Here is a 12,790-nt window from a genome sequence, read left to right as displayed (position 1 = left end):
GATATAAATGATGAATTGATGGGTGCTGACGAGTTGATGGGTGCAGCACACCAACATGGCATAAGTATACATATGTAACAAACCTGCACGTTATGCACATGTACCCTAGAACTTAAAGTATAATAAAAAAAAAAAAAAAGAATGAGTACGTTTAGTTGGCTGGATTTTGGATTTTGCCTTTTGATAATCAGTATTTTAAATTTGATCAACAATGAACATATAATATTTTATCAAAAATATAAACAAACATAAAAGTTAAACAATATCTCTTCTCCAGGAATTTATTAACACTTTTTTCAAAGTAAAAGTTTATATTATTGCTTCTTCAATCTTTGGAGAGACAAACTTCATTTCATCCCATCAATTCCAAGCATTAATTTTGTAGTTGCATTCAACAGCCATCCACTAACAGTGAGCATAATGCTACCTGAAGTCCACACACTGAGATACAAAATTAAACAATAAATTAATTATGATTGTCCTCTCTTGTCCTGAAAATGATCATTTGCTTCTAGATTATTATAACTTAAAATAAACAAGAATAGAAAATGTACTGAATGAACAAGTGCTTTGACAGTGATGAGAAGCTTTGTTTTAATTAGTATTTTAAAGATGTAATTTCTACATTGCAGCCACCAATGAACATACACTCCATTGTGGTGCAGGTCCAGTGCATCAACAAAAAAGTGGGCACGATTATCTACCATGAAGTGCGAATAGTGGTGAGAGACAGGAATGACAACTCACCCACTTTCAAGCATGAAAGCTACTATGCCACAGTAAATGAGGTCAGTTTCTATTTACTCTCTCTCTGTCCTTTCTGTTGATATATGTATCTAACTATATACAATAAATGTTTATAAATGATTCCTTTAAAATTATGAGTTTAACTGTTTAGAAAAACCAGGAAAACATTAAAAAAAAAGTACTCAGAAGAAATATATGACTTCTGATGTTATTTTAGGAATTCATTTAACTATGGGAAAAATAATTCAATGTATTCATAATAATAGATATTTTATTTTTCATCATCTTTGAAAATTTATTGCCTAGATCCGTGTACATGCTTATCTAGGCATAACAAGAGTTATTATTATTGTCCTAAGGCATTTATCTAATACAAATACATTGTCTTTGTATTTCTGAGGTGATCATACTAATTAAATACCGGAAGAAAATGTCTGCAATTCTATAAATGTAAAGTTATAGAATCGCAATAGAAATGTAAAGTTTCTGTATTTTAAAATCAAGTTCTGAAATATCTAAAAGTAAATATAAATCACAACTGAATTCATGTAGAAAATGCTGATCAAATTAGAAAATTATATTTAAAAGTAGAATTATAACATTTTAGGACATGCTTGTTTGTTGTTTTGCTTTGTTTGATTTTCTCTTTTGGCTAAAATGCATAAGTGAAGCGCTTTTATGTTTTTTTAAACCGTGGTTACTTCATTAATTATTTTTAGTTAATTCAGCTACAAAATATGTCTAGAGTACCTCTAACGTGACCTATTATGGATATGTTAGATACATGAAAAAATGAATTATATTAATGTGATAGTACATATTTTAGCAGACCATCTTTACATTTCAAGAGTTTAAAAAATCTTAAACATTTACATACCTGCTTTATAGGAGAAGAACTGTAATTTGTGAATTAAACAGATCCTTTGGGCCTTTAACTTCTACATTCTTTTTGAAATTACTAAAAATATTTTTTAGTTATTTCACATTCTTCTGTTCATGAAAGTCTGAAGAAATTATGTTCCTCATCATCTGAGATTTTCTAGATTGTATAACTTAAAAACAAAATATAAACTCCTATTTAAATTTAACAAGACAAATTACTGGTCGATAAATGCTTCACCTCTTTGAGTCACTTTTTTTAAATGAATTTCTACTGTAATGACAGATGCTAATTAATTTCCAAGTAACTAGTTTTAATTATATATAAATGATCTTATTTTGTAATACACCCTTTGAGTTATATTTGCTTTGTTCGGTTGAGTGCTAACTTTATTTTGGCATAAAGTGATAAGTGAATGATCTTAGGTAGCAAATCTACTTACAGAATCTGTATATATGTATATATGTATATATATACAGATTCTGTAAGTAGATTTGCTAGTTCTGTATACATATATGTGTGTGTGTGTGTGTGTGTGTGTGTGTGTGTGTGTGTGTGTGTATACAGATTCTGTAAGTAGAGTTGCTAGTTCTGAGATACATGTGCAGAACGTGCAGGTTTGTTACATAGGTATACACATGCCGTCTGTATATGTGTGTGTATATGTATTTGTATATATGTGTGTATATATATATGAATATACATATGTACACACACACACAAACACACATACACACACAGATTCTGTAAGTAGATTTGTTAGTTCTGGGATACATGTGCAGAACATGCAGGTTTGTTATATAGGTATAAACGTGCCATGGTGGTTTGCTGCACCCATCAACCCATCATCTACATTACTTATTTCTCCTAATGCTATCCCTCGCCTACCCCTACACACCCCAACAGGCCCCGGTATGTGATGCTTTTCTCCCTGTGTCCATGTGTTCTCATTGTTCAACTCCCACTTATGAGTGAGAACATGAGGTGTTTGGTTTTCTGTTCTTGTGTTAGTTTGCCACGAATGATCGTTTCCAGCCTCATCCATGTCCCTAACTGCCCCGGATCCCTGTTCATAGTTCTTTCTTACAGAAATTTATAATGTTCGATCTGAAATTCAAAGCATCCCATGTGATTTGACTATTTCCAATTCCCTCTCTAATCCTTCCAGTGCCTTGTTAAACAGTAACCTTCTCAAATATCATTTTAATCATGCAACTTTACTTCCATAAAGCTCTTCCATAATCTGATCGTTTGTCAGTGTATTCTGAACATTCTCAATTCTCCCTGATAATGCCTTATTCTGTTTAGATTAACTTCCTCACATATCGTAACTATCTCCATTTCTTAGCCTTTGCTCGCACTGTTCATTTTGCCTAGAATAAGATCCTCCTTGCCATGCAAGTCTCAAAGTTTCATTGTCTTTTTTTACTTGATTTATTTTTATGGAATAATCCCTGATTATGTACATGTATAGATCTTCAATTTATTCAAACCGTAAACTCCCAAACATTGAGTGATAAAATTATAGAAAAGGTAAAGATTTGATCTTAAACATTATTTCGAGAAGCTGGATTACTGTGGAAAGCTGTCCATATGTGGTTGAACTGGTAAGTTTCTCACAATGCATTTCCCTTTAGGTAACTGAGGCAATCCTATCCCATTGACATTATGGTCATATCTTCCGTGGTTTGATAATATCAAATGTGTGTACTTGATGATCATATTTTTCACTTCTGATTTTGCCCATACTCTCTATATTTACTTTCTTAAAAAAAAAAAAGTACATTTAAACCTTGAAATTGCATCAAAAGAAAAAATAGAAATTTAGCTATTATTCTCATTTTTCATTTGAATAGTTCTTCCATAGTACTAGCACTTAATTTAGTTCAATGAATTATAAATTATGAATTATCTATTAGTTTAGTTGATATGAATTATCTATTATGAATCATGTATTAGAAAGATGTATTAAAATTATATACACACATACATATATATGTGTATGTGTATAAATAGATATTCCTATCTTATCCATCTACAATGCTGCATTTATAATAAAATTAAATGAAATGAGTTTTATTCTGTGCAAGATTGCAAGACATTTTCATACTATTTCTCCTTTTAATATAAGACATGAAGTTTATACAATTAAGAAAGATCTAAATGTTTTCCAAGAAAAATCATTCACAGTTTAATAGATTGTGAATGTCAAAATATTTCACATTTCATTAAAATGCAAAAGACAGGTATAATAAAGTCATTATCACAGATTTATAAAGGAAGCTTCCACAATTAAGTCCTGATTAGTCACTCTTTGTATTCACTATGAGAAATCTGAGAATTGGAGCAGTAGTGTAAATTGATGGTTACAAAATTGACCATGGAGTTGGGAATAAAACTCAATTCCTTAGTTCAATAATCCCTTTATTACTTATCAAGAGACATTCTAGTATTCTAAATTATAACTACTTTCATGTACCTTATTTTACAAATAAATATGATTTACATTTATGGTATTATATCATAATCACAATCAGCACTTTTATAAATGCATTAAATACTACCCTCTTATGCTCTTTGTAAACATGTACTTCTATTAGTTTGTCAAGAATTCACCAAAACATTATTAGTTCCTCTATCTAAATGTTGAACACGGGTTAAAACAAGGTTTCAAATGTCTTTCTCATGAGCAAGATATAAGACATTGAAGTATTTTTCTCTTTTTTAAGTGAAGACTCAATTAGCTTTAAACAATTGTATTGTTAAGTAAATAGTTTGCCTGGTTTCAAGAAAAAATTACACAGTTGCTTATCATTCTCAAGCAATTTTTGGAGGCAAATCTTTCTTGACAGTGATGTCAGTTTTTTGAGGTGTATCTCACTCCCTAACATTTCTTTTGATGAAAGTAAACAAGAGCAAGTCATGGCAGACATAATGTTTCCTTGAGCATGTGAAAATTTATCTCAAGTTAATATAGAGCTTGTATGTGTCTTGGTTTTAATGATCTTTTCACTGAGAGCAAATTTTCAGTCAATATTAATTTATTTTATCATCCTGAGGCAGACAGAAAGGAAATATAAAAACCTCTAAAGCATGTGTTACCTATAGTATATTAAAATAAATTAAAATGCATTGTTTATGGAACTGTTTCTATATTTTGAGCACTGTAGTATTCTCTTTTTTTATGCACATTACCTTATTTAGTCCTCACAGTAGCTTTACAAGGAAGGAATATCCCTGTCTTAGAAATGAGAATATTGATGCTTGGAAGATCATATAATTTGAATTAAAGCCTCCCAAAGATATCTACACACTTATCTGGCAAAAATAACTTTGCAGATGCGATTAAGGTTATGGAAGTTAATAGGGAGATTATCCTGGATTACTCTGGTAGGCCCAATCTCAATGTGAGCCCTTAAAAGGAAAGAATTTTCTCTGGCTAGAGTCACAGAGAGGCAAGGGAAGAGGAACTGGATAAGATGAGGCTTAAGGGGAGATCAAAGACAATCTAAGACTTAGAAGGACTTAGCCACTATACTGGTTTTGAACATTAATGGAGTAAGAATATATATAACATAAAATTAATAAAATAAAATCAATAACATAAAAATAAATAAATACAGTCAATAATCTGAATGCACTTGGAAGTGAATTCATTTTCAGAGTCTACAGAAATACAGTCCTACAGACACCTTGATTTTAGTTTGGTGAGAGCTATCTCTGACTTCTGACTAACCAAACTGTGTGAGAGTAAATTATATTAATTTAAGCCACAAAATTTATGATAATTTTTATGACAGCAATAGAAAACTAATGCAAAATTTCTCCCAGTAACTGTCAAAATACGTAAAGAAAAAAAAAAAGAGCAAGGAAACATAAGATTTGAACATTGAAATAAGCAAAATTTACCTGATGTGTTATAAAATGATGTATCCAACAACTATGAAATTTATTCTTTTCAGGCACATGGATGAAACATGTAAAAGAATTTACCAAATGCTGGGTTTTCATGGAGGTATCAACATGTCCCACGTGGCTGAAATTATACAGAATATATTTTCTAATCATCAAACAATTGAGCTTAAAATCAATAAATACAATGAAAATAAACTAGAAATACTCTTTATATTTAGAAAATGGCATTTGATTAAATACTTATAGATGACATTATTATATGTAGAACTACCCAATAGTATTTACAGAAAAAAAAAATTACAGTTAAAAAATGAGTTAGGCAAGTTTACCGCAGACAAGGTCAAATTTTTTTTTTTTTTTTTCTTTTTTTTTTTTTTTTTTTTGCTTTGTTGCCCAGGCTGGAGTACAATGGCACGATCTTGGCTCAGTGCAACCTCTGCCTCCCGGGTTCAAGCGATTTTCCTGCCTCAGCCTCCTGAGTAGTTGGAATTACAGGCACGTGCCACCACACCCAGCTAATTTTGTATTTTTAGTAGGAATGGGGTTTCTCCATATTGGTCAGGCTGGTCTCGAACTCCTGACTTCTGGTGATCCACCTGCCTCTGCCTCCCAAAGCGCCGAGATTACAGGCATGAGCCACTGTGCCCATCCAATATTTTTTTAAAGAAATAAATTTTATACATCAGCAACAAATAAAAAATTAATTTTTTAAAAGTAATCCATGGATTATAATACCTACCAAAATGGAGTTTTAATTATATTTATTTATTTTTTAAGTTCAATTAAACTTTTAATTGAAAGAAAATATACTCTCATGTTTTGGTAGAGATATGGAATAATCACAACTTTCATACATTGTTGGTAGATAATGTAAATTGGCACAATTACATTAATTATTTTGTAGCGTCAGCAGACACTGAACAGACAGACACTCTATGACTCAGCAATTCTACTCTGTTGAATATACCCACAATAAATTAGTGCATGTGCATATCAAAAATCATGTTGAGAAAGATTCTTCAAAGATGTTCCATCATAGCCAAATCTGCTGACAATACAAATATACAATGATGCTGGTTCTGGGTTATCATTTGTTAGTTTCATTTATCTTTCTTGAAAACATTTCGTTTAATTTGTTCTGTACTTCAAATTTCTCACCTAAAAACAAGAACGGTAATATTAGAATTTTTGCCTCACAAGGTTCAGTGAAGACACGTAATAAATTTTAAAATAGAAAGAAAAGCCCCACAAATTTTCAGTGTATAATATATAACCTGCATATTTTTTGACTCTTGTAACAGACTATCTGAAACTGGTTGTCTTTATACCACTTATCTGCATCAATACTGCATATGTATTTGCTTTTTGTTATAATATTTACCCCCTTAAAATTGAATCTTCATTAAAGCTAGCACTTTGTTTGTCATTGAGTAGAACAGTGTCTGGCACATTACAGAAGTGCTATAAGTAGATTTATCATTAAATTAGGAATGGCACGGTTGTCATACAGAAAAATATTCTATAACATACATGTTTCTATGTTGATGTTCCTGAGATAGAAAGCAAGAGTTTGTTTTGAGTTAAATTTATGAAGAAGCTCATATAGAGTACATTTTTTAAAGAAATGAGTAAAACCTTTCCAGATTATTGTAATAAATTACATATATTAAAACAAGAATGATGACAAGAACAACAAAAACACTTTTTAAAACTTAAGAAATATGAACTACGTGAATTACAGTCTACTTACAAAACATTGGGGAGAAATTATATATTTATCCATTATATGACTGTTATGCCACTTGAGATATTTTTACCCTACTTTTCATGTCCCAGAAATACTAAAGTCACTGATTAAGCAACATTGATATGATTCCCCTTTGAACAAATGTCCTTTTTCTTTTCGTCGAAAGGTTTTTCTAGATGCACAGCTTTATAGGGATCAGTGCAAGGAGTCCCAAGTGCTTCATAGTCAGCTTAATGAATTTGTGTTTAAGCAAGTTCTGTTTCTTTCAGTATTAATAACATGAAATTTTAAAGGATACTTCATAAATTTACATTTAAAATGCCATTCACAATTTAGGAAGGTGAATATTAGCAGTTTAAATAACCTTGAGTTTCTGGAATAATCAAGTTTTTTGGTAAATATTGACATAACAAGTATATGGAAAATTATATCCTGCTTACCAGGTTAAATGTCTGCAAACTTTAGATTTATATTAATTTTAATGTTTACTTTTCTTACTCCTTTTGCCATTCGGCAAACTCATTAGGAACTAATTCCACACTTGACCAATTTTAAATTTGTTCTTATCCAAATTTGCTTATAATAAGAATACTGCATAGATATGTTTACCACATTTCTGACATCATACCTCGTGACCTTGAATGAAATAAAGGCATTTTAAATAATAAGTGAATTCTAATACTTACCATTGAGGTACCATTTATTAATTGCATTGTGTGTCAAGCAAATTCTAAGTGTTTTCCATGAAATAACTTACTTAATACTTATAATTGCCCACAGACTCAACCTTTGTGTGTTCATTGTTTTCACTTTACAGATGAGAAAGTGTAGAAATAGGGAAGCACTAATGAATTTGCTTAAGATCTCACTGCTGATAAGTAGCCACTCTAAGTCAGTAATCAAAACATTCTCACTCCAAAACTGAGCACTTGATCACCATATGGTATACATGCATTAGGCAAGAGACTGATAGGACTTGAGTACATAGAGAAAATTCCATGTAATTTTGAAAATTCATATTTATTTCCCGAGTCTTAACATCTGAAAGTGTAGAGTGTATGACCATTAATATGAATAAATATTAATATCAATTTCAAAAAAGTTGCACATGATTCAGTTTAGTAAAATAATCATGTGCGAGGTTCAGTGTTATGAGAAAAGGGAATAATCTATTGAATCACACAGCATAGGTTTCAGTTTTAGGATGACCACTTCCCACCTGTATATTAATGGAAAATTAATTAATTTCTAATGGACTTAATTTTCTCAATTTTATTTATTTTTAATAAACTATAATACTTTTTGGGTAGTTATTAAAGATTAAAGGATACAGAGAATGTAAAGGATACAGAGGATGTATCATGAGACCTCTGGTGCTGAGTGCATGCAATGGATTAAGGATACAGAAAATGTAACATGAGACCTATGGTGCTGAGCGCATGCAATGAGTAGATAACACTCATTGAATGATAGGAACGATGATGACAATGAGCTTTCTAATTATATCCAGCAGCTTCTGCTTTCATCCAAATATGATTAAAATATTATTCTAAAAGTAAAATACACCTGACTATTTTCACCATGAAGCATTTCGTTTTGAGGACATATTTTATTTAACTTTACAGCTGACCCTTGGATAACACGAATTGTTTGTGGATTTTTTCAATCAAACATAGACGGAAAATAAAGTATTCATGGATGTGAAACCTGTGTGGGTTTTACGGGATGAATTAAGAAATTGAGTATGTGCAGATTTTGATATATAAATGAATCCTGGAACTAATAATTTGCCTATACCAAGGGACAACTGTATTTTGTTTTACCACCTTCTTTTATGGAATAACTATATGTCATGTCAATTCTAATTATATTTTAGTTATATTTTGACATAAGAAAATAAACGGTTAACATAGTGATATAACCAAACAAAATGAAGAATACTAAATCCCATGTAACAGCAAGACTAATAAACATACTTTTAAACTTCATTGTATTCATAGATGGGCACTTTCCCTATGATACATTTGTCAATTCAAATCAATACAAGTTCTGATTTTTATTCTATTAAGACTTTGTGAGATTAACAACCAGAAAATACCCTTTAATTGATCATGAGGGGACACTGTAAAATATCTTACTTACAAAATAATAGCTATAGGATGAAGAATAGAATGATAGGAAGATGATGATGATGTAGGATCAAAGTTCAATGGCTCAAAAAGCAGATGTGATTATATGATTATAAAAAGTTATAATTGACTGAATATATAACCTTGAATAACTTTTCTATAGAATCCCAGAAATTTATGAAAAAAATCTCAAAGGTAATGAAATGGGACCCATCAAGTTGAATACCCTGGCCAACTATATGCATAATAGTTAGCTCACCACAGAGTTAATTGTTACTGAAATGCCAGGGCTTTGGTCTAAGTCCTGCTGCTCACCACACAGAAAGCCAATCACTGAGGCAAGAAGCATTGCCAGAAGAGAGGGATTTAATCAGGTGCTTCAGCCAAGGAGATGGGAGATTAGCCTCAAATTCGTTTCTCTGACTGACTAAAATGAGCGGTTTATATAACAGCAAAGAAAAGTAATCACGTGGGAAAATGGGAATTAGGGAGGGGAAATGAAGGCCAATAAGAAGCAGGTGCTTGGTTAGACAATCAAGACAGGTGAGGGGTCTGGTATCTCATTTTCCAGATGTGGTGACCTGGTAAACTCCAGTTCCTTGAAACTATCTAAGAGGTCTAATGGTTGGTTTCCTGGGAAAGGAACTCAGATAAGGCAAATGTAACTTTTGCAAGTTTCAGGACTGGGAGCGTCAGTTTCTAGGTTTATTTAGAAGAAAACACAAACGTCAGTTCTATGGGATGATTAGACCAGTTTCAGTATCTCTTCTTACCTGTTATTATATGCTGATTTAATTAGCAATTTCATTTTAATGGGTTTTTAAATGCGTTGGCTTTTCTTTGAAATTTTAAAGGAATGACTAAAAACATTTTTAATGGTCGGGTGCAGTGGCTCATGCCGGTAATGCCAGCACTTTGGGAGGCCGAGGAAGGTGGATCACAAGGTCAGGAGGTCAGGAGATCAAGACCATCGTAGTTAACATGGTGGAACCCCATCTCTGCTAAAAATTCAAAAAATTAGCTGGATGTGGTGGTGGGCACCTGTAGTCCCAGCTACTTGGAAGGCTAAGGCAGGAGACTGTCGTGAACCTGGGAGGCGGAGCTTGCAGTGAGCTAAGATCGCGCCACTGCGCTCCAGCCTGGGTGACAGAGCAAGACTGCATCTCAAAAAAATATATATGTATATACATATATATATATATAAATGATTTTATCAATTAGCAGGCACAAAAAAACTGAACTTCAGCCAAATGAAAGCACAGAATAACATGAAAATCTATCTCTTCTTCTCTGTTTACTCTCTTTCACTCTTTAAGTATATCTTATTAAATTTGTTGACAAATAATTGGTTTAATGTGCATTATATTTATAAAAATTAAGTGTAATAAAAGTAAAGTTATATTATCTTTAAACATTATTTTACTTGTATTAAATGATATATTCAAGTCTTGAGCTTTGTTGTAATGAAAATGATAATGGAAGTGGTCTATTTATAACTATATTTTACATTATTTAAATAATATTAGAACAATTTAGATCTAAGTAATATTTTAATAGAGGTGATAGACTTCTCATATGTCCCATATACAGTTCCCTGATTGTTAACTTCTTAAATTAATGTAGTACATGTTTTGTAACAACTAATAAACCAATATTGGTACATTATTAATTCAAATTCATAACTTATTTAGATAGTTTTAGTTTTTACCTAATATCCTGTTTGTTTCCAGGTCCCCATACAGAATACCATATTAACTTTTAGTTACTGTGTTTCTTCAGTTTCCTCTAAACCATGATAGTTTTTGCTTTTGTTTTCGTTTTTGATGACCTTGACAGTATTGAGATGCACTGGTCAGATAATATTTCTTTCCTCTTACTAATTGATAGTCACATAGAGGTAGATATGTGTGTGTATGATAAATATATAGCATATGTGATATGTATATATAAGTATGTTATATATTAAGTGCATATATACCATGTAATTATATATCGTATATACTATGTGTCATATATAAATATTTTATATGAATGAAAATTAAGTTGCAAATATGAAACTTCTTAAGCCCTTACCACTTTATTGTGTATTTCCTAAAACCAAGTTTATTTTTCATTTTTTTTAGTCTCAATCTTACCATTTCCACAGTATTTCCTTGACTTTCATTACTTAATATTTTTCAGGACCAGAGGAGTGTATAAAATGTCTCTAAATTTTAATTCACCTGATATTTTCTCATGATTCATAGACTTCGTGTGTGAATGTTTCAAAAATGATACTGTTTTTATCATAGTATGTAACGCAAGAGACACACAATGTCTCTGTTTCATTACTGCTAGTGATGGCTTTTATCACTTTGACAAAATAGTGTCTTCCAGCTTTCCCCACTATATTTACCAGTTATTTTGTACTTAATAATTAGTAAGTATTAAAGCTATATTATGGGGAACTGCGTTAAGACTGTAACTATCCTGTTTCTCATTAAACTTTTACCTGCCATTTTTATTAATGATTGTTGAAATATTATTTTTTGAAATATCATTGAGGAAAATGTAAGTTACTGTGGCTGGCTACATTTCTTCTTCTGTTTGCTCCTTGAGCACTTATTGAATGCTTTTCAAGGGTTTAGGCAATGTTCTAGCAATAGAGATTTCATTGCTAATGTAAAGATTTGCACACTGAAATCATGGTGAATTTGGAAATGTATTAAATAATTTGCTTGCTGAGAACCAGTTGTTTTCTGATAGTAATAATTATTTGAAGAAGAGTTTCCTAAAATGTAGGTACTGGCTAATTTGATTTTATGTCTCCTTTTGTAAAATAACCCAAAATATTTTTCTTAGGGCCCAAAATAATTTATCTTTAATAGAATATATAATCTAAATTATATGGTTTCAGATTATCTGTGAATCTTGGATTTTGTTATGTGCCATGTTTTACTTGTTTCACTTTTTATTTCTCATTTTTTCAGAAGTTCATTAATAGTGAATTCTAAAATTTCTCAAATAATATATTGCAGAGTTCTTAAGAATGAATGCTTTTAAATAGGATACTGTGCAATATATTATTTGAGATATTTATAATTAAGTTGAATTTATTTCTCCTTCTGTAAAATAACCCAAAATATTTTTCTTAGGGACCCAAAATAATTTATCTTTAATGAGATACATTATCTAAATTCTATCGTTTCAGATTATTCACCAAGTATTAGAATAATGACTTCAGGCAGAAGCTTTCTAAGCCTATAATTTCATAACCATAAAATAAGTATGTTAACAAAATAAATAACGATATAAACTTGTACTGGGGATTAAAGGAGGTGATACTTTTAAAATGGTTAGTGCAGGTTTTAGCCATTTTTTTTTTTTTTTTTT

At 31.0% G+C, this 12,790-nt stretch overlaps 1 protein-coding gene across 1 annotated transcript in view; it reads left to right on the top strand.

Moving 5' to 3' along the window:
* PCDH15 (protocadherin related 15) overlaps positions 1 to 12,790 on the top strand; it is a 591,153-nt gene that overhangs the window by 11,279 nt on the left and 567,084 nt on the right. Inside the window, exon 3 of the mRNA XM_017861934.1 lies at positions 633 to 788. Coding sequence (XP_017717423.1) covers positions 633 to 788 — 156 coding nt within the window. The remainder of the gene's footprint in view (positions 1 to 632; positions 789 to 12,790) is intronic.

This window comes from Rhinopithecus bieti, unplaced genomic scaffold (assembly GCF_001698545.2).
Source record: "Rhinopithecus bieti isolate Rb0 unplaced genomic scaffold, ASM169854v2 scaffold_61957, whole genome shotgun sequence".
NCBI lineage: Eukaryota > Metazoa > Chordata > Mammalia > Primates > Cercopithecidae > Rhinopithecus > Rhinopithecus bieti.
The sequence above is the reverse complement of the archived record's forward strand: the minus strand, read 5'-3'. Positions and strand labels throughout refer to the sequence as shown.